We start from the raw sequence: 21,337 nt of genomic DNA, 5'->3' as shown, positions 1-21,337 counted from the left end.
AACTTCAGCTGTGTGGGCATTCATAGGATTGTTTTCATTGCTGAGACTGGATGCTTGGAAAAAAATAATTACATTAGTGATTTATCTCTAAGAGTTTCTTGTGAATGGTTTCAAGTTTTAGGGTGTTTTTCTTCTACTGTAAACTTGAAGTTCTGGCTCTAGTCCATTCACAGAGGTGAGAATGGAGGTCTAATGGAAAACATTTTTTTCTAGTATAAGCAGAGAAGATATTTTTCAGTTTTGCATGGCAGCCAGGATAGGGCTGAGTCAGGATCAGGGCTAGTCAGTCACCTGAATGATTCACATCTTGTTCCACTCCCATGCTGTGTTCTGTTGAAGAGCAAATGACTACCTGTGCTGCTGGTCCACCACTTGGCTGCTGGTTATGGTCCAGAGAGTATACTTGAACCCCTGAAGAGCTCTAGGGCATAGTCTTGTCTTATTTCTAGCTTAAGCAATAAGTAGAACCATCTTTTCGGGAAAGAAGGTATACAAGTAGCTGGATTTCTTTTAAGTTTTTGTGGCAGAAGCTGTGTCAGTGTAGTATCCAGTTCCTGAAATAGCCTTATTATCCAGTCCAAAACCAATGTCATTTGGTGACTGGCCTGTTTGAGAACTATTTTTTTAAAACTAGAAATGGGAGGAATAGCTATTTTTAGCAAGGCCTCTTTTTAGCTTTGTACATCTTGCACCACTCTTGGGACCAGGGAAGGTAGTGCAGCAACAACCATTAAGAGTTAACTCAAGTTGTAGCTTGCAGACCCGATGCAAGCTTTGGTCTTTCTCCTTTGGAGGGAAATTTGCAGTGGTAGAACCTATCCTCTTGTCTAGGAAACAAGTTTGTTTTTTTTCTTTCTCTGAAAGGCCTTGATGAAGAAGTATGTGTCTTCCAAGTCTTTGTAATAGAAGGCTTCTGGTTACTTGTTTTGCTCCTTCAGTGCTACCTGCAGAAAGGATTAAGATCAGCTGCCCATCTATCTCTTAAATTGCCAGATGGATGAACTTTGAAGTTGCTTCCTCTAAGAAATTACCAGTGTGGTCTGTCAGTGTTCTGTTTTGGTAGTATTTGTTATTAAAGCAGACTTAAATATTCTTTCACTGGTTTGAGTGTTATAATGTCAGGCTCTTTGGAGAGAGAAATCTTGCTTCCTGTGGTTAGCACTGTGACCTGTGTAGAACAGCCTGCATGTTTATAATGTGTTATGTTTATATTGGCTGTGTGATCTTCAACCTTTTCTAGAAAGAAAGGGTGTGGGAAGAGAGGTTGTTCTGCTCATCCTTATTCACTAAGGTGTTTATTAAGGGTGGTGTGCTTTCCACCTTGCCAGTGAAAATACTGATTGTATTAAAACCCCAAAACTAAACACACCACATCCGGGTGGCTGCCAGCACAGAGATGTGTTTTTACGCACATCATTAATGCCTAATTACAGTTTTCTGAAAATACACCCCCCCCACCCCCCCTGCCCCCGTCCTTAGGGGTTGTGGATATATGACTCAGTCCATGCCTATAGTTCCTGTTGTGACTCTTGGTTTCTCACGTGAAGAGCTGGTAGTGACTAATCCTGGAATGCTGGGGCATAGGATGGGGAGAAGGCTCTTTATGGTCTGTTTCGACAGCTTGCTGCTCCCTAAAACACAAAGCAAAGCAGAAGCTTATAATTTTTTAATTGCTCTTACAATAAGTGTGGACTGGGTGACCCTTTTAGACTAAGGAAATTGGTTCAAATTACTTAAAAAGGCACATAGAAATGTCTTAAATACACATAGAAATCTCTTAACAGCTGACGGCATGCAAACTGGTTTTGCATGTGTGTGCATGTGCTCAGCTGCTAATGGAGGATCAAACATGCTCTTCAAATGTACCTTGGTTGCATTGGAAACCCCTTTGATACCTGTGCTGCTCTTTGCCAAGCAGCAGTAAAACAACCCCTTTCTAGGAACTTGGAAGCAGCCAGACCAGAACTTAGCACGCACAACGCAGACATTCAGCAGGGCAGTTTAAAAGGACCAGTTGGGAACTATTACCAGAGGGCAGTAGCAGATGAAATTTAAGATCATGGAGGCTAGAGAAAGACAAAACAACAAACTGGCCTTTGCTTTCTGTCTTTGCTACCTCAGCTATGTAAAAAAAGTGATCATTAATAGGGATACAAATAGACTAAAATGCAGTGTTCTGGTCCTTCTCAGTCTGAAGAAGTGTGATCTCCATCTCAGCTGTATTGTTTTAAAAATATGCAACTAAGTAAACTGCTTTCAACTGTATTTTCTGAAAACTTAAATTATTCCAGGAAAGAAATACAATATTCAAGTATTCTCTGAAGTGCATTCATTATGCTCTTAAATTCTACTTGCTCCCCCTGCTAGATGAATAAAAGCTACTTGAATGATTCAAATGCTTGAGTGTCTTTCCTCTAAAGTTTGATAATTTCCTATTCATTATTTGCACTTGCAGCTACACAGTGCAAATTTGGTCTGGAGAGATTAAAGAGTTGGTTTAATCTTTGCCTGCAAGACCATAAACTCCTCCTTCCCTCCCACCCACCCCTTTCAAGGATAATATTCCACTGTGCCAGATTGCCCATATTGCCACCAGAAAATTGCTTGGACCACTTCTTACAAAATCAAAGGTCAACTCCATGTCTTGGTGGCAGCTGGGAAACTAATGATTTAATGCTGCTTTGACCTTTGGCTTCCTAGTCCGTTTGAGTTTGACCCAATGTTTTAATTTTCCAATACTGCTGGGCAGTTGGCTTTTGTCTGTTTCCAGATGTAACTTGCATATTGAGGCCTGTTACTGAAGTGGGAACAAAACAACAAAACATCTCAGTCTACAAGAAGGAGGAAAAATAACACAGCACCTAATTTTTTTTTATGCTACAAAATACAGCCTGTCCAGTGAGACTGACTCTTCTACAGCTAACAAGGTCAGGTTTAGAATAACAAAATGCAAATATTTGTCCAGCATTTACATCTAGACTTAAAGTATTTTAATAGCAGTCTTGCAGAAATGCTGGTTTTTTACAGGTCTGTAAAAAGTAACAGAGTAAAAACAGTAGCTCTTTCCCCTTCTGCCTTCAATCTCTCCAAATCAGTGTTTCTTTTTTTATTGGGAGAGAAGTCAATGTTTGATCTGATATTAGGAAACATCAGAAAAATAACCAGTTGGTTCTTGAAAATGTATATGCTTGCTATTGGTGGGGGGAAAGAATTGTAAAGTGAGATGGAAAGCAGTGGTGACTTGCCCTTTTAGTGTGATTAGGAAGTTCCTTTTTTTTTTTTTTTTTTTAAAAAAAAGGCACGGCAACGTTTGATCAGGAGTACTTTGTAATGGATTTTTGGTGTATATACAAGGTGAATAGTGCATTAGGTTTTTGTAATACCGGTAATTTTGCAACCATTGCCATTACAGTTTGAATTTGCTATTAATGGTGTGATAATGGTGGGGAAAGCACCCTAAGGTGGTTAGCCTTTTCTTAATGAAAAGACTGCCGATTGTTTGGAAAGATTCCCCTTGAGTACTGATGCATATGGAAACTCCTCTTTGCCTGTGAAAGTGCAAATCTCTTGTTTTGTCTGGTCTGCCTGCCCATCACAAGTGCCAATTGGACTTGATTCCTGCCTGAACTACACTGCAGCTCTCAAAGGTCAGCTCGTACCCGGGCTTGTGTGCAAGAGGTTAGTTTTGCAGAGCAGATGGGCTCCTAAAACTTTTATGGTCTCCAGTCAAATCACCTCAAGCTGTAATCTCATTAAATCTTAAGTGAATCAGTGGGTCTGGTTATTACTTGAAAGCAGTGTTACAGGAAGCGATGTTCCTGATGCAGTAGGTCTGTCTTGGTAGTAAGCTACCAGAGGTACTTGCCTGTGTGTGGCTCTTAAAGCTGCTCTGTTACTTTGATAGTAAAGGCAGCAAGTTAACCTTTTGGTAGAGGACTTTGAATTTGGTAGAGATGCAGCTTTTCCTGAAATCCTTGTCGTGTTAACTTAGGGAGTTTTCTCCCTTGCACTCTTGATCACACACCCATTACACTGTCCCAATAAGCCATTTGTGTCTTAGAGTAAGTTAACCTAATAACTTAGGAGACCAGCAGAATGCTTAGCACTGTGCGCACAGTTGCAAAAAGAACTGCATGGCAACGTTGGCCAAAAGCTTGGCCTTCTTTTTTAATTCAGCATAATTGTCTTTGGGAGTTCCTGTGCTAGGAAACACTACATAGAAGAATATTCTAGAGGCAGGCAGGTAGCTTCCTTGAAAGTCTTTTGACCAAGCAGATGACTCAATAGGTTAATTGTCTTGTGCTTGGAAATCTGGTTAAGCATGTTTTGTTCTTCTGCCTGGATTGCAGAAAGTCCTCGTCTTTTTTGGAGAGAATAAATCTGATCTATGACCTCCTCAAACTCTTCTTAGCAGGCAGAGGATGTGTAGGACTAGTTTGGCAATACGTAAAAAATTAATGATAATGGCTTAACATGCAAGACTTGTGTGTACACAAGTTCATAAAAACTTCCTGCTGATTGTGCAGAGATAATAAAATTTCTTATGCCTTGCCTACCTGCTTCCTCCCTTGGTGCGGGATGGGGGGATGACGACAACCCATACCTTGTGTAAACCCAGCCTTTTGGGTGAATTGGTGTACTAAACTGTAGTCAAACTCCAGCTGGTGCTCGTCAGAAATAGCATGTTTCTAATGTAGATAGATGTTCATGGTGCACTTTAACGTGGCTTTTACTGTAAGAATGGTCTCTCCCTTAGAACTGTATTATGTATAACAAGACAGTATGGATTTTATAATAAAATAGCTTTTTTTGGTAGCAAGACTAGTCCGTATTTTTCTCTTCAGGAATTGGGCAAGGATTTAATCTTTTTAACCATCCCTTCGCCCTTCTTTCTTCCTTTGGTAAAGGGAGTCACATTTGACTCTTCCCGGTAGTTCAGCCTGGATAGTTTTTCCTCCCTTCACTGATGATTGAGCAAGCCTTCTGTATTTACATTTATCCTGATTTAAAGCTCAAACAAGGCTACAGTTAAAGTTTAGGGTAAGGCTGACTTGCCTGCACAATACAGAAGCAATCTAAAGCTAGTGTTATCGGGAATGGTTGATGCTGCTATTGAAAAGGCTGGTGCTTTCACTGAAGGATTTGAAGTATTTAAGCATTTTAAAAATTCAGAATGCTTTCAGATTCTTAAAGGGTCCTTAAAATACATCGCTGAACCATGATAGAATGTACCAAACCACTATAGTTTGGTTAGACAAAAGCTAGAATGCTCTGCAACAGAATTTATTTGGCAACTGTATGAATACATACACTACATACTTGACCCATGGGAGCCACATGGAATGGGTTAAAAATAGATCGTGTGTATCAGTCATAATTTAAACCTTGACTGGGATGGAAGATTGTCCTCCCTCTCCCAAAACTGAACCTACTACTCAATAATGGTGTCTATGGCACAATGACAAAGTGCAATTATTAGTGTTTCTTATTCATTGTCTGTAAGCACCTGGAATCTACCCTGTAGTTTGAAGTAGTAGTAATTCTGCTCTCCTCTGTTTTTCACTTAATTGAATATTCATCCTGGAATGCTTATCTCTCCAAAATTCAAAAGGAAAGCAATCTTAAGTCCTTTCCATGTGGAAAAGGGCTATTATAGTAGGACACTGTGCAGCACTTTCTGCCTTTCTGTCATAGTTATATGGGGGGAGGGGGAGAGATGGTGTTTTAAAAAAAAAAAGCTGCAACGAAGAAGACCACTTTGTCAAGGCTGGGGGAAACAGAGGCTTTAAACTTGCTTGTACCTGTATTTCGCCCATTTGGAAATAAGTGAGAGGCAGGTAAGTGATTAATCTAGAGGTCTTGCTTCTGCTCTGTTGTCAGAGGCAAACAGCTAGAGATATATGAAGACATACTTAATTGTCTATCAGGACTAGTCTTAAATCTTCAGACAGAAATAAAAATGTCTCTCATTTTGTGTTAATGACTTGTAAACAAAGGTTTATCTGTTGTTCTTACTGTTCTATAATGATGGAGAAAAAATTATTCTGAGTCAACACTTCTGACTTCCCAGTGGAACACATCTCATTCTTAGATGTTTTTCTTTTATGATTTACAGTACCTTTTTGGCAGTAGTTGTGGCACTGTGTCATCATATGATAGATGGACAAGAATTTACTCATTCACTCGCAAGGGATTAAAGAGTAACCTGTAGTAGTGTTTGTTATATGATTATTGAAATGCCCTGTGGCTGTTAAGACAGCTAGGTCTTCCAAAACAAACATTAAATACTGGAGTTCAGTTGGAAGTAGTGCACTAGCACCCATAGGATAACACTTTCATGAGGGGTCTTTCATAAAATGTGATTGTATAATCCTCCTTAAAATTAAAAGAAATTGTAACAAGCGTATTAATCTGACAAATTTAGCCTGGCATTCTACTACAAGCAGCAAAGCTTTGATCCTCAAGGACAACATTGTTTCTCTGAATAAGATACACCAGTGTATGTGTCAAGTCCTCTGCTGGGAGCAGATAATGATTACTTTTGACATGGATGGTACAATTTGATGATGTTAGCTGAGGAACCCTGATACAGTATGTATATAATATGCTTTTAGAAGCTACTGCCTGGGTCTGGAGCAAACCCAATTTTTTTTTTTCTTTCAATGCAATCCAAATTTGGTTTTGCTTAATTAAGATTCCTCATTTATGAGGAATCCCAACCAAAACCTCAACATGTTGTAATTTTTCTTCCTGCTCTGAAACATGTGTACTTAAGCTAGTAAAATTTTTACACTTGCATATTTTTAGTCTGTGAGCATTTGAGAGGATGATGGTATAGAGGGAGAGCTTGAATGCTTTTTGAAAAGATACCTTCCAAATGTTCATGTTAGCCATTCTTGGGTTTCAGTGAAGAGAGGTTCCTTCAAAGGCCTTATTCTGTAAGGACTTGGTATGTGGGTATATAGTTGTTGTAAAATAGTGTTTGGGACCAAGTATGGCAAGAGGAGCAGGGAAGGGAAAGAACAGAGTGGGCCAATTCAGTGCTGCCTTTATGCTTTCCACAAAACCTGTTCCACATAAGCAGTAACTGAAAACATTGCAGTATAAAACACTTGGAATGGGTTTATATGTCAGTTTTCCCAGACAACAGTCTTGCCTGTATTTCCTAATAAAAGGCTATAGTTGGTCATATTCACTTTGACCTGAGTTTGTGCATATGGCACTGGTGGTAACTGGACTTGTTTAATAGGCATGGATTGTTTCACAATTAAAGAAGGAAAAAAAAATTAACAGCCCCTGCTGTGGGGGTTCAGTACCATGGCTGTTCTTGTTACAGCTTTCCTCTGAAGACAGAAGAGGTGCAAGGCGGAAGTGGGAGGAACAGCAGAACTGGGCTGTTCCCATTAGACATCCAGGCTGCATCAGCAGCCAATGCCTAATGGGGGGGGGGGGGGGGGGGGAGAGAAGGAGAAGAGAGAAGGATGATGCTTTCTTCCCCCTCTTCTGCCTCACAGTCTTGGGCAGTTTCCCACTAGGAACATGCATGTGAGGAGGGAGGAATTTCTTCTTACAATATCCTAGGTGACCAGCTTATGCCATAATGCATAAATTTCTGTTACTGTCACTTGTTTTTACTCCCCATAGTTTAAACTGCTGTAGGACCTCTATGGTTCTGTTTCTAAATTTAAACTGGTAAAGGTATAATTTTTTGTATATGGAAAGAGTCTAGGTCTTACCACAAGGAGTCATTGCAAGCAGCCTAATCCCTTCAGTAATTGCTATCTCTGTAGTGATACTAGCTTGCGTAATGCTAGGTAAATCTCTGTTGAAGAGCTGATACTGGAAATGAGGGGAGGGACAGTGTCTTGTTACAAGTATGTGGACTGATCTTGCCTACCAGGCTGTTACTCAAACTGGAATTACCAGAGTCTAGTAGTCCTGGTGTTAGATATCTGAATGCTAAATGTATGTTAACAACCCTCTTTGTTAAAAGGACTTTGAGATTTGTTAGTCTAAAAGTTGATATATTTTTTCTTCATTGGAAAAGGTATAAAGAGATGCTTTTTTAAGTCTGTAGGGATTCTGTAATGTTATTAAAATGGTTTTAAACAAATAATGGGTACAGAGACAAATCTCACCCAGAGTATGCACTTGAAGATAGAAATTAAAGATGTTGAGCTAACCTCATGCTTCTGGTTTTATATTAATGGTACTTCCATATAAAAATGTCTCTGTCTGAAATTTATTACTTTTGAGCACTGTTCCCTACTAGTTGTTTTGACTCTGGGTTCTTGTGCTCTTTCCCTATTAATGGCAGTAAGGCCACACAAGCAAGGGGGGACAGCTAGATAATAAAGCTGCAAAGTGGGCTCAGAATTTGTAATTGCTTAGTTTTCTAGAATTCTCTAGCTACTGTGTTTTGAACTGCAGGTTAAATCTACACTCTGGTTAAACTGTGGGAGTTTTCAAATGTGCACTTTCAATCTTTTTTTTTCTTGTAACAAAGTACTAGATAACATAATTGAAGTATTAGCTATGTGAAAGAATAAGTGTAAACTTGTGTTCTGAAGAATATTTTTCTGAACCAGGATTTCTAGTACTGCTTAAAAGAAGAACAACCCCTCCCTCCCCCCCAAAAAAAAAAAACCAACCCCACCAACTCCAAAACCCCACATGTGAAACAAAAAACTGAGGTAGAACCTATCACAGAGTTAAAATAGGTAAAGCCACAGTTTCTCTGGCTAAATGTGTTCTTTCTCTTCCTATTCATTTTTTCCCTAACAATTGAGCATTATGAGTTTAAGATGTCTAGCCTGATAGGCTTTCTGACCCCCCAGAGAATCCCTCTAAAAATATTAATGGGAATCTGTTGCACCAAAGTAAATTTTCTTGGGTAGTGGTGGTTTGACTACAGACTAGGTCTATAAGAAAATTAATGCTACAAAAGACCTGTTTGTGTTGGGATCAGGAAACTGCTCTGGCAAACTTCATGCAGCCCATCAGCTTAAGACGTTTTTCCACAATTTGCTTGTCTTCGGCATGAGGACTAGCTGGCCCTTGAGTGAAATCTGGGAACTTTAGGGTTTGTTTCTCTTCCCACTGTCTTTCCCCTTAGAACAAAAGGAATAAGGTTTGTTTCCAGTATATTAAGAGACAAAAATGTTTTCTAGCTATTTGTTTGCAAGGCGTATAATAGCATCCTTGCTGTCAGCTTTCCATGTGAAGATCAACAGTTGCCAAGGACCTGAATGGAGGTAGTGTTCTCTGCAGTGGTGTAGGAACAGCATGGAGTTGAGGAATGTAGATTTTGAGAGGTGAAGCCTATACTGATGTTAGTCACAGAGCAGGATGCGGGAGCCTCGAGTGTACCCTGACCCTTATTCTAACCCTTCCTGTGCATAAAAGGAAAAATTTCAAAAGCTCTAATGCTGAGCTGTGCAGGAAAAGGGAAAATGTGTTGCATAAGGAGTTTCCAAAAATGTTGAAGTTTGTTGGTTCTCTCTAAGAAACAAAACACCATGTGCAATAGCAAAGCAATTGTCAACGCAGTACGATTTACAGCATCACTGAAATCGGGGCCAAGCTTTGGCTAAGTACTGTAAGACACTAGCTCTTCAGAGAGCTGAAGAGTTAGGGAGGCTCAGTTAGGATTTGCAGGGACTTACAGCAGTGACTTGGACAGATGGGCTTGAGAGTGGAACTGGGTCCCGACCCACTCTAATGTCTGCTTCCACAGCAAGCTATTAGCTTGATTGCTTGAACTGTTGAATATTTAGATCCACCCACTGTTCCCTGTGCCAAGACCACCCTGCTGCTACTCGTGTCATGTAGATTTTGCATAGAAGCTGCTTTTAAACAGCTAATGAGTTGCATGTTGAAGCACAGTCTGGTCTCCCCTATTGAAATCTGTAAAAGAACTGGTGATAAGTCAGCTAAGTAATCTGCTAGCTACTGATACTATTGCATCTTTTCATAGACTGACCATGTTACCTGCTTTAGTGCCAAAGCAGATGCTGTGACTTTTTTTTAAATAAAGGAAGTGCAGATTTTCTTGTCCCAAACAATTTCTTTAAAAGAAAATTGTGGAATGTAGACTTATTGTAAATGGTAGCCCATTGTGGGATAATTACACCTGTGCCACCTCAGTATTAACATTAGAAGTATACTAAGCCTTGCTTATCCCTATTTAGGAAGAACTGGAATGATGAGTTAAGGTGGATGTGAGGTGTTCTTTCCAGTCCATCAGGAACAGGAATCTCTGAGGTATTACATTAGATCAGCTGACCAAGTTACCTTGCACCCAAGAACTTTCAGAAAGCTAGCTGATGAGATGTTAATCTTCAAGTGCAGGGCAAATTCCAGGTGAGTGGTGCAGTGCTCCCTCCATACTTAGAGTGGCTGAATTGGGGGGGTACTGCAGCTGGCAGAGGTGCTGCTGAGAGAAATGCTTGGGATGCTGCAGTTCCAGGTGGGTGGCTAGAACCAGGAGCTACCGTCATCATGTGAAGTTTTATTTATAAGGTTTTAACTCAAAACACAGAGGATGCAATGTTATAGCACACTGGAGCCAGCAGATCCTTAAACCAGCTTTGTCAAAGGTGTGACTTCCTGTTTTTTAGCCCCAGTTTGCAGCCTGTTGCACCATTACAGTGGTGATTTGGCCTTCAGAGCAAAGTGGATCTTGACTGTCACTTCTAACCCAAGTTCTTTTGAATTTGCAAAGGCTGTTTACATTGGCAAAGACAACTTAAATGGTCTCTGCTCCACTCCCAACTGTCTGTTAATACCCACTGGGTTTTCTAAACTTGATTAATGGAACTGTGTGTTTTCCAAAAAAACCTGCTTTTAACCTAGATGATTTGACTGACCCAATGTTGCCATGTCACCACTCTCTAAAATATGCAGCTGTTTTTACTGACTTCATGACATCATAGCAGGATAGAAGAAGGTAAACCTCAAGAATTTTGAGAGTATGGTGGTCTGGTTTAACAGCCTGATTAGCTTATCACACTCAACTCCGGTTAGATACTGTTCATGCAGTTAGAATTTGAGATGAACACTATCAATGAGAAGATTTACGCTGATTTCCAGCTGTGAGTTTGGTGAAGTACCAGAGCTGAACCATGTGGCTTAGTACTGCAGCTCAGCTAGTTTTTAATAGATGGTTGTCATCAGATGTCTCCATGTCCTTAGTTGTGGGTGGTTCTTCCATTATGCTGGCCCTACTGCTATTCTGATCCCAGGGTGAACTGATAGAAAATAAGTTCATTCAAAAATTAATTTTCTGCTGTTTATGAAGATCTCCAAATCCTTTCATGGAGACTGGAGGAGCAGTGAGGACAGGAGGAGGAAAGGAGGAAGGCAGGAGGTGCAGGGCTTCCTCAAAGAGTGGTTGTCAGTTTAACTGTGGAGTGAAATGACAGCCTTGAGCTGTGTGTGGTTTCACATTGGGAGCAGTGCTGGTTAGATTGGGGGTTTTATTAGCAAGCTTTCTTCCCCCTCGTGCTGGGCCAAGAGATACCTGTGTGGCTGAGAAACTGGAGCAAGGAATAGGACCCACTGGAGCTTCTGGGGAAGGAAGGGTATTATCACTAGTGCTGGAAAAAAAATGCATGTGGAATTACAGTTTTATTTCCTACAAACAGATTTGCGTGAGTCTTAAAGTCTTCTGTTAGCTGGGCTTTTATTATTCCAGGTGGGGTAAGGAAATCAAGCCGAATTTAACAGAAGGGCTGAATGATCCTCTTGCACTTGATGAACTTCTCTGTTCATCCAAGTAGCAAAGGAAGGTAATAAAAAGCAAACTGGTTTCACTAATCCCACTTGGTACAACTTTCTGTGCATGCTGCATGCCCTATGTAGTACAGGGCTGTAATGCTTCAAGGTGCCCATGTTCATGTTTTTGTAGAAATTTTATTATTAGAATATTGACTTGAATTAGAGAATTAACTCTTTTGTCTGCTGGGGAGACCTTTCTGGAGTTGGTGTACCATTTCCCATTACCACTGGATGCAGTGAGGAAAATTGGTGTTAAGCCAGTCTTTTATACACCAGAGCATTAAGTCAAATCACAGATTTTAAGAGTAATTTGATCATTAACTGGTACAAAAAAATTGAGGTTTTTAAGTATCTCTGAAAGTGAAATGTTTCGGGTACATTGGGAAATACACATCAGAACTACAGGCTATCACATGGCTTGCGCATATCTTCAGTCTCTATATTAGTGCAGAAGTCCCTAAAATGCTACTCTGATTGTGGTGTGAAGCACATTAACTGTCATGAATTGCTATTAAAATGGAAACTAAGGACCAGCTTCTGACAAAGTAAAAATATTACCCCTTTCCACTTGCAAAGATTATCTGCACCAAACTCTGAACCAGTCATCCCAAGCAGTGTATTTATATACTGTTTAAAATAATTGCTGCATGCATGATATAGGGAGCCATTTTTTCTCTAGTTCAGGGGTGGAGGAACAAACAAACACCAAAACAAACAAAACACAGTGCTGAGGGAGGAGGACCAAAATTCATTAGAAAATTAGTTTATACTAAATTCATAGTCCTCTAAGCCTTACACACTACCTAACAAAGCCACTGGTGTTTGAGTTATTGTCAAGGGAACTAGATAATAAAACACCTTTAGTAATGGAAAACTTTAGACTTGACTATGGTAGGTATGATTTTTTTGGTCATAAACTCAAACTAAGTTAACTTACAAATGCTGTACTGAAATTTTTCCAAAAGCAGAAACCAAGAGGCTACTGTTTTGTCTGTAGATTTTTTTTTTTTTATTGTTGGTTAAGATTACAGGGTAGCTTTTAGAGCATCACACTTATATTTTAAAATAACGTGACCTTATGTATTGCTGCCTTGTATAAATCCTTAACACTGCAGGCTTAAATAAAATCATTGCAAGACACTGAAATGTCATGACAGAAAACAAATGCTTAAACATGGTTAGATTTCATATGCTTTGTTGACAGCTGTGTGCATATATGCTCTTAAATGTGCCCTGAAATGAAAGAAATCAAGTGGTTGCAACCAGGGAGGAGAAAGGCACTGAGTATTGCTGAAGGAACATTTATTTAAACACAGGTTAAGGATAAGCCTTCTCAACTGTTTTTTCTGCTGAATTCTCCTCTGTCATGGTGCCTACTACATTCCATTGCTTTTGTCTGGGCTTGGTATTTGGGAAATTTTGGTGAGGGCTGGAAGGTGGGGGGGGGGGGCACTCTGGAAGCTGGTCAGCAGTAAGGAGAGGAGGGCTGGTGTGGGAATTGTTGAGTGGGGTCAGGGTTTAACTTTAGTGGCCATTCATCAGATGATGATTGATTGCTGTGCAGTCCCAGGGGACGTTTAACAACATCTCCGCCCATCCCCCTACCCCCTTTGAAAGCAGATGGACCAAAAAATGGGGAGAGCGACACCCAGGAATTCCTGCTGTTGTAAAATGTTTTTACGGTGCACTGTACAGCCTTTCCTGAAGCAATCACATTTATGGCCTTGCTGTTGTATTTCTTGGGCTGCTGTGGCTGTAAAAGATGAATAGCCCTGTAATATGGTTCACTGATTCTGTTTAAATTGAAGTAGGCTCCCTTTATTGTTTTGTGTCTAAAATTGTATGCCACCAATTCAGAAATATTTCCTGTTTGGGAAATAATCAACCCATAGCTGATTTATTTTAAAATAAATCACTTCTAACTATCTCTAAAACTATTCCCCTCCTGCTTCTGACTTCTTTCTTCATTTAATTTTGGTGGAAATTCTAAAATACTAATTAATGTAGTGAAGCAGTTTGGTAGATTTATATTCTTTTTTTTTTAAACTTGCTTATGAATCTTCTTCCCTTACTAGATACCAAAATGGGTGTCAGAAAGGCACCAGTTTTTATCTTAAAACATTTGTACTTTTACTTAATTACTACAGAAGAAGAATTTGTCACATGCAATTTACACAATTCTGAATTTCTTTGAGAGGAGAAATCTGTCTCTGCTTTCCTCACATTTCTCTCTTTCCTTGCTGCCTATCAGAACATTTGTGTGGTTTGGAAACACCAGTGTGTTTGAAGGTTTTTGCTTATAAAACAGTTTTTTCATACATTTGGGGAAATAGTGAAATTAACAGGACAATAGTTAATATACAGCTTGATGGATCTTTTGATCCTATCATCTCTGCCTCTTCAGATAAGGTGGAGGGGGGGAAGTTCTAGGACTTTCCTTGAAGTACTGTGTTTTGTTTGGTTTTTTTTGGTGGGTGTGTTTGGTTGTGGTGTTTTGGTTTTTTGTTTGTTGTTTTTTTTTTTCTTTAGCTGAGTATCATAAGCTGATCTCTGTTATGGAAGACTTGGTATTACTCTTACCTTTCTTCTCACAACCCCTGCCCATCCACATTTCAAGACCAGTCTTGTTTGTCTTATAAGCATAGAAGGAGCAATATGTTGCTGTATTAACAGTGCAACTGAAATGTGGGGTGGCATTTTCACATTGCTGAAATTGGAAGAAGGGGAGGGCTCTGCCAACCTTTTAGGTACACCACAAGGGCATCAAATCTAAATTGAGAAGAGAGTCATCTATTGTCCTACTTAAATTGTTGGTATGAATTTTTTGCAGGGGGTTGCTTGTTGGGGGTGTGTGGGGGGAAGGGAGGATTTGACTTATATTTTCTTCCCCTTCTATTTAGAAACAGGCATAGAAACTTAATCTAGCAGTACGTGACCTTTGTGGCCATGACCTGGGGATTGGGATGTGAGCAGGCTTGAGTTTAACAATAAATGCCTGGTTGTGGTTGCAAGTGCAGGCAAGCTGGATGCTGTGCTCCAAGCTCTGTTAGCCTGGCCCGGCTGGCACAAATCACCCTTGATGTTGCACCCTGCACAGCTGGGTACTTTCCAGTTTAATTCTTTAGGAGTGTGGCCCCACTGCTGGTGGAGCTGATGTACAGCCTGTTGGGTGCTCCTTGACAGCAGTGAGTATGTGAGATTGACTACAGGAGAACTGCTCTTCTTGTACCTCTGCTAAGCTTGGGGTTTCTGTTGTAGTCTTTTGTGTACAGAAAGGAGTTTCTGGGGGGTTCCCAGTTTATCTTGAAGCTGGCTGAACTTGCAGTTCTCTTCTGGTGGCTAACTCCCTTCCCCACTGAGACCAGTAGGGATTATGCATTTGTGCTTTCTCCTGTGTGTATTTAAGGTAACCATTTTAAATAACAGTGTAATGGTGGAGATCAGTCCATCACTGTCTACTTTTTGCCCAAGCCTATTAATTTTCTTGCTCTCAGATTTAAATCTAGGTTGTTTTCACCATTTTGTTTACTAAGAAACAAATGTGAGGCTTTATCAATGGCTCTGTAGTATTTATGCAAGACTTTCCCCTGCCATGTCCTATGTAATCTGCATGTTTCTGAAATGAGATTATTGCTCTTGTCTCTCTTCATTCTAAATTCAGGAGTGATGTTTTCCACCACATTTTGGTGGGTGGCAAGAGACAACAGCTTAAACTTAGTTTCTCTTTGGTTTGAATGGCTAGATGTCTCTTTACCACTGGATGCTGTTACCTTGCAGCAGGAGTTCTTGGGTGACAGGACTGATCTGTGGTGTTTTACCAAGCTTTTGTTTCTGGTGTTGACTATTTTGGAGGACTAATAACAGATTTAACTTCTGTTCTGGACTTCTGTTCATATGGTCACCATTTTCCTTTCAGCTGCTCTGCTTGATTGAGGCCCCAAATCCCTGCTGTATGTTTTTAAAGTATATCAGATTCATATGACTTAACTTGATACCCTGTCTTGGTTTTCATTCTCTCTCAACTTCTCAGTTGTTTAACTGGAGTCATTCAGCAACATGTAATAAACATTCCCTGTAATTTCAACAGCAAAATTACAGAACTGCATGAGCAAGTGAACATTGTATACAGATTTAGACAACCACAGTGTAAAGACAAGGAACCCTCTAGTTGAGGGAGATGATGTATTTGAATAATGCATTTCAGAGCCAAGGAAGCTTTTTACTTATAAAAGATGGAGGACCTGAGACACTGCTCAGGGGTTTAGTATTTGAACAGAAGCAAAGCATAAATCTGTTGCAGTTTCCCTACAGCAAAAGCTAACTTGGAAAAAAAAAGTTTTAGTAAAATCTGACAAGTGTGCATAAACACACACATACCCCTTTGAGAAATTAATCCATATACCACTTCAGCTGTTCCGCTTATAGGAGCTTAAAATGTCACTTTATGCAGCATAGGCAATCTGAGTGAATCACCTGTCCTGTCCTCCCCCTTCCTTTTGAGGGAGAAGGGAAAGGGGGATGTTATGCACCATATCATGAACTGTTAGCTGGAATCAGGAGTGGCTGGATGACAGCTGTGAGAAGACAGGCATATCAAACACTTGTCGAATCTTTGTTCTGCTCTTGCTCCATTCTGTGAGGTAGATTTCAAATAGCTGGTGATGGAAAAATTGTTTGTAGTATGAAACCTTGTTTGCCATTGTATTTGCCATTTGACTCTTCCATGGTAATCTATATTTTCTAACATTACACTCTAACAAAAATAGTGTATGTAGTTAAGAGCAAGACTTTGAATACAGAACTTTCTTGTGTGAAAGTGTTGTACTCCTTCACTTGGATCGTTGAAAACAGCTGATTTCTGCTTGCCTCTGAGAAAACACGCTTCCATGGAAGATGCTATTTCTGTGTGCTACTTCCCTCTACTGGGTGGAATGGGAACAGTTATGGCCGATGAATGGATCCAACTTCATAGGCTAACATCTTGCTGTAAGACTTTCATTGTGATTTGTATATAGGGTTTTAAAGTGCTTTGTGAATAGAATGGGGGTTTAGTGGTTACCCACAGTTCACTGTAGCATTAAAATGCTCTGATAGGCATGCTAATGTTGCAGTCTTGTTTTCCAACTTAAGCATCTCTTAAGTATCACTAACATAGAAACACTGTCATAACAAAGGTTTTTTGCTTTGCTGTTGGGAGTGGCAGGAGGGAGCCTTGCCTAATACTGTCACTGCTCTGAACATGAGGGATTTCTATATTTTGAAAACATAAAGGATGGTTATCAGCGTGCATAATTTGTTTTCCCCTTCTGGGGGTTGAGGTGTGCTGGTGCTGCAGTTCTCTAGTGCATTGACTATTAAATGATCCACTTAAGAGAATGTGGTGTTTGTGTATGCAGGAAAAGTCTTCACCTGAAACTTGCCATAGATGACATCTCCAATCTGCAAGTGTTGGCAGATGGCTTCCGCTCTTAAGAGGAGCTGATGTGGACACTCTTCCTAGTATTGTATTGCAAAGAAAACAATGACACTTCCATCTAACTGAGACTATGATTTGGAGCTTACTGGGAAGGATTGCTCTTCCTCTGTGGAGAAACTATTGTGAAATCTTTGCCTATTGCTACTGCCTCTAACCATCTCCTTTATAGTTAAGCTGTTGGATTTTTTCACATCCTGGCTCTATTTTCTCTTTAATTCTTCATTAGATAGTGGTACAAATATTTTTTTTTCTTCTAGGTACTGCATTTCTACTGTGATACTTGCTCTGTCCCCATATGTCGGGAATGTACCATGGGACGACACGTGGGTCACAGCTTTATCTACCTCCAAGATGCCCTACAGGATTCCAGGACTCTCACCATTCAGCTCCTGGCAGATGCTCAGCAAGGACGACAGGCTATTCAAGTAAGATACTCCCAACTTGAGTATTTTATTTCCCCCTCCTTCTTTCCCCCACAGCTTGTTACAGGGCAAAGTGTCAAGGCAAAAAACTCTGCTTCTGCTGTCAGTCTTCTCAGCCCTTCTGTTCTCTCAGATCTCTGACAGAAGTGGCTGTGGAGCTGAAAACAAAGTGCTGTTATGAGTTTTGCATTCTTGCAGCATAATCTTGCCATGTAAATAACAATAGATATGAAGCTCTGTACAAATGCACTTGAGCGTGAAGAATTTTGAAGAAAGTTCTGATCTTGTATAGCAGTGCCAAGCCTGGTTTTGTTTTTACAAGTGAGACTTACTTCAGCTGTCTTTCATGCCTGTACAGCATCTAGCATTGTAACTACCTATGGCTCTGGTTATGTCTTCAGTGTTGCCACCAAATATAAAATACTAATCAGCTGTTGGATTAGTGTGAAATGTCTAACCTGCATGCGCAGAGGATCTGGAGCTATCCCCAGACAAGGATTACTCTGCACACACAGATCCGTGTTTTAACTGCCTGTTATTGCATTCTACTTCAGCTGTGGTTTATAATGCAAATATAAATACCTGGCAAGAAATGGAAGGTTAGCACAGTACTTCAGACTACAAAAGGAATTTACATAGAGAGTTAACGTGCATGAATATGTAGATAGTTACTTTTGCTGAGTAATACTGGTAGTAACTATTATATGGTATTAGTAGTTTTGCCTGTATAAAGAGACTTTGGATGGGGAAAGCATAGTGGGAAGCTTCACTCCACACTACTACCTTCTAAGTTTTTTGGCCTCACATGCTCTAGATTTGAGCGGCATATTCTGAAACTCAATACTTCTATGTGATTTAACTAACAAGATTTTTTTGAGTAAACATTGGTAGAATGCCATGTATAGGAAGTAAACTTACTTTCTGAATTGGGTGTACTTTCCTGGCATGTACATGGTACAAACAATAATAATTAAAAAAAACCCCAAACAAACCCATTGTCCACCCATCATTGCTTGTTTCTAGGAGATGAGGAAGTAAGTTTGTTCAGTGGAACGAGAGCAGCTAACTTTTCTCTTCTTAAGTCTTTGCACCTGTGGAATGGAATAAGTATTAGGATGGCATAGATAGTAAACTGTTGTTGATGTCTCCCTTTAGTTTGTGATGGTAACTTGTTACAACAGAACACCAAACACCAAGTTTTTGGAGCTGGGTTTCAAACTGCATCTTAGGACAGAGTCCTGCAAACCATAGCTTCTTCCAAGATTTGTTTTAAATTGGATCATAAGGCTCTTCAGCAGTATCCATACTGAAATATTTCACATGTCCCCAAAATGAGCAAGAAGGAAGGGATTATACTAGTTTAAAGAACCTCACTGGTGCAGCGTTCTGAATTTCTCCAGGCTGTCCTAGACAAGGGCTTGTCTGTTAGTAATTAAATTACTGCTTTTGACCTCCAGGGCTCTTAATCATCTAACTGGTGCAGATAAATCATCTAAGGAGGGACTGTCTGTTAGAGTAGAAACTAGCTGAATGTCATTGAGTACCACCCTGCCACTATTGCATGAATGCTTTTGTTCCTGCTTGCTTCCTACTGGGCTTACTTTACTCATTCCTCCCCCATTTTCTTTTGGCTTTTATGTTGGAGGCTCCTGCCGTTGTGGTGAGCTGACTACTTTATGATGGTACAGGTAAAAGGTGGGTGGTACTGACTATGCTCATGTAACTCAAGCAGGTTAACTGAACTTAGTTTGTGCAGTTTTGCCCTGGTTTAGCTAGAGCCCATCCAGGTTAAGAGGCTATCTTGCAAGTGTTATCTGGGCAGCTTGTGTAAAGATTCTGTAAAATGAACCATGCTTTTCAAGAACTGAGTTGTTTTATTAGTTTAGTGGGCTTTTTATTCTGAACTACTGTACAGCAAAAGGGTAGTGAGGGAGCAGATCAGTGATAAAGCTGAGGAGGTAGTAATCTGTGTGTGCATATGAAGGAATGGGCAGACTGTACCATTCAAGACAGCTACTTACCTAAGCAACATCAGCAACAACTAGAAGAGCATGTGATGCAGTTAAAAGCAGAGGAGCCTGACTCAAAGGTTGATGCAGGGAGCCTGCTGTGTAAGAAAATTTCCATGGAGCAGAGCTTTCCTTGTTCTTGGGATGATAGGGCTGTGAAGCTATGTATTTATCCTAGGGAGGAGACAGCATGTCAGCATGAATTTAAAACAAACTTTAAAGTAATTAGAGTCTAAATTAAAAGAAATTGGCTTGAGTGCTTTTCTTAAAGTTTGGAAGCAATCAACAGCGAATTAAATGCCAGTACAAGCCGCAATATGAGGAATATAGACTAGAGCTCATATAGATACTGCTGTACTAGTAAGTCTTTCTTAACAGACTCTGAAAGTGATAGCTCTCTGACACAAGATGTTGAGGATGGATGAGGAGGGGTAGTTGAGAGTAAAGGGGAAAATGTGGAATTTGAAGGGCTTTGCAAGAGAGGAAATTGAGCCATGAGTCAACTGGCTGGAGAGTATCTGGTTAACCAAAGATGAAGGCTTTTAGGAAGAAATGTTTATTTAAACTCTTCCTGCGGCTTTGGAGGAAAGATTGTTTTTCAGACTTTAAAAAAAATAAATGCTGTGAATTCGGACACATTTCAGCCTCTTCATCCACTGAAGTCTGATGTAGTCTGTCACTCCTGGACAGTCCAAACCTCACTTTTCAAAGGAGTTGAAGTCCTCTGTAAGAAATAGTAAGACTGGCAGAAAGAGGCTTGCTTTTTTCCTCAGTGAAGTTCTGCAGCAATGGAAGGCTTCCCTTGCTTTCCTGTGCTGGTCCTGGCCTGGATCATGCGTTTCTAAGGCTGTCCCTAATATCAGTACTTGTGCTTGTGTGCCTGAGCGGTGAGCTGATCCAGCTGAAAGGGTAACCTTTCTATGGGATTACTTTTTGGCTTGGTCAGCCCCCTGGCTGGTTCACTGCAGTGCTACAAGGACTGTTGATGGTGCTAGGGAATGGAGCAGAAACACCCAACTCTGTTGCTTGTAGGACCTCTTTCTTGTCTCGGTGGAAAGCTATCGTCCTTGCTGGGATACTTTCCTAGCCTTTTCGGAGACTTGAATTGATTCACAGGATGATATGAGAGCCAAAGCTGACAATTAGATTAATGGGGTGGGGGGAAGCAGGACTGCTGCCTTCCTGTACAGGGAGCTTGTCCTGCTGCCTTGTTTTACCTCATGAATGTGAACACTTAGCTGTCGTCTTTCAGAATTTTTTCCAAGGACTGGGCCACAAACTGAATGTAAATCTGTTACGATGAAAGATGGATGGCTTCTTCAAAATGTCATGTTCTTAAAATACATCTATACATGTGTAATTGTATATATGTATGTATGTGTGTGTAATCTAATGCACTTGGGTAACAGTAAAGCATTGAGTGCTCGTTCCCATTTAGGGTCAATTTCCGGGTGAACATGCTAAAACACAATTTGATCTGTTCTTGTCAGTTGTCTTAAAAGTGGTTTTATTGGAAAACAAATAAATTATTTCCTAGCTGAAGCCATAGCTGGTTTTGATGGGATCTTTGACAGTGCAGGTTTCCACATTTAAATTAATGCAGTGAGACTGGTCATGTGCAGAACAGAGAGCGCCACTCCCTTATCTACCAG

General features: G+C 40.2%; 1 protein-coding gene across 1 annotated transcript in view; it reads left to right on the top strand.

The window, feature by feature from the left end:
* TRIM71 (tripartite motif containing 71) overlaps nucleotides 1-21,337 on the top strand; it is a 57,060-nt gene that overhangs the window by 24,480 nt on the left and 11,243 nt on the right. Inside the window, exon 2 of the mRNA XM_049816753.1 lies at nucleotides 17,512-17,679. Within this exon, the coding sequence (XP_049672710.1) occupies nucleotides 17,512-17,679 (168 nt within the window). The remainder of the gene's footprint in view (nucleotides 1-17,511; nucleotides 17,680-21,337) is intronic.

Source organism: Accipiter gentilis, chromosome 14 (assembly GCF_929443795.1).
Source record: "Accipiter gentilis chromosome 14, bAccGen1.1, whole genome shotgun sequence".
Classification (NCBI taxonomy): Eukaryota; Metazoa; Chordata; class Aves; order Accipitriformes; family Accipitridae; genus Astur; species Astur gentilis.
Note: the sequence above shows the minus strand (reverse complement) of the source record. Positions and strands in the feature narration are given on the sequence as shown.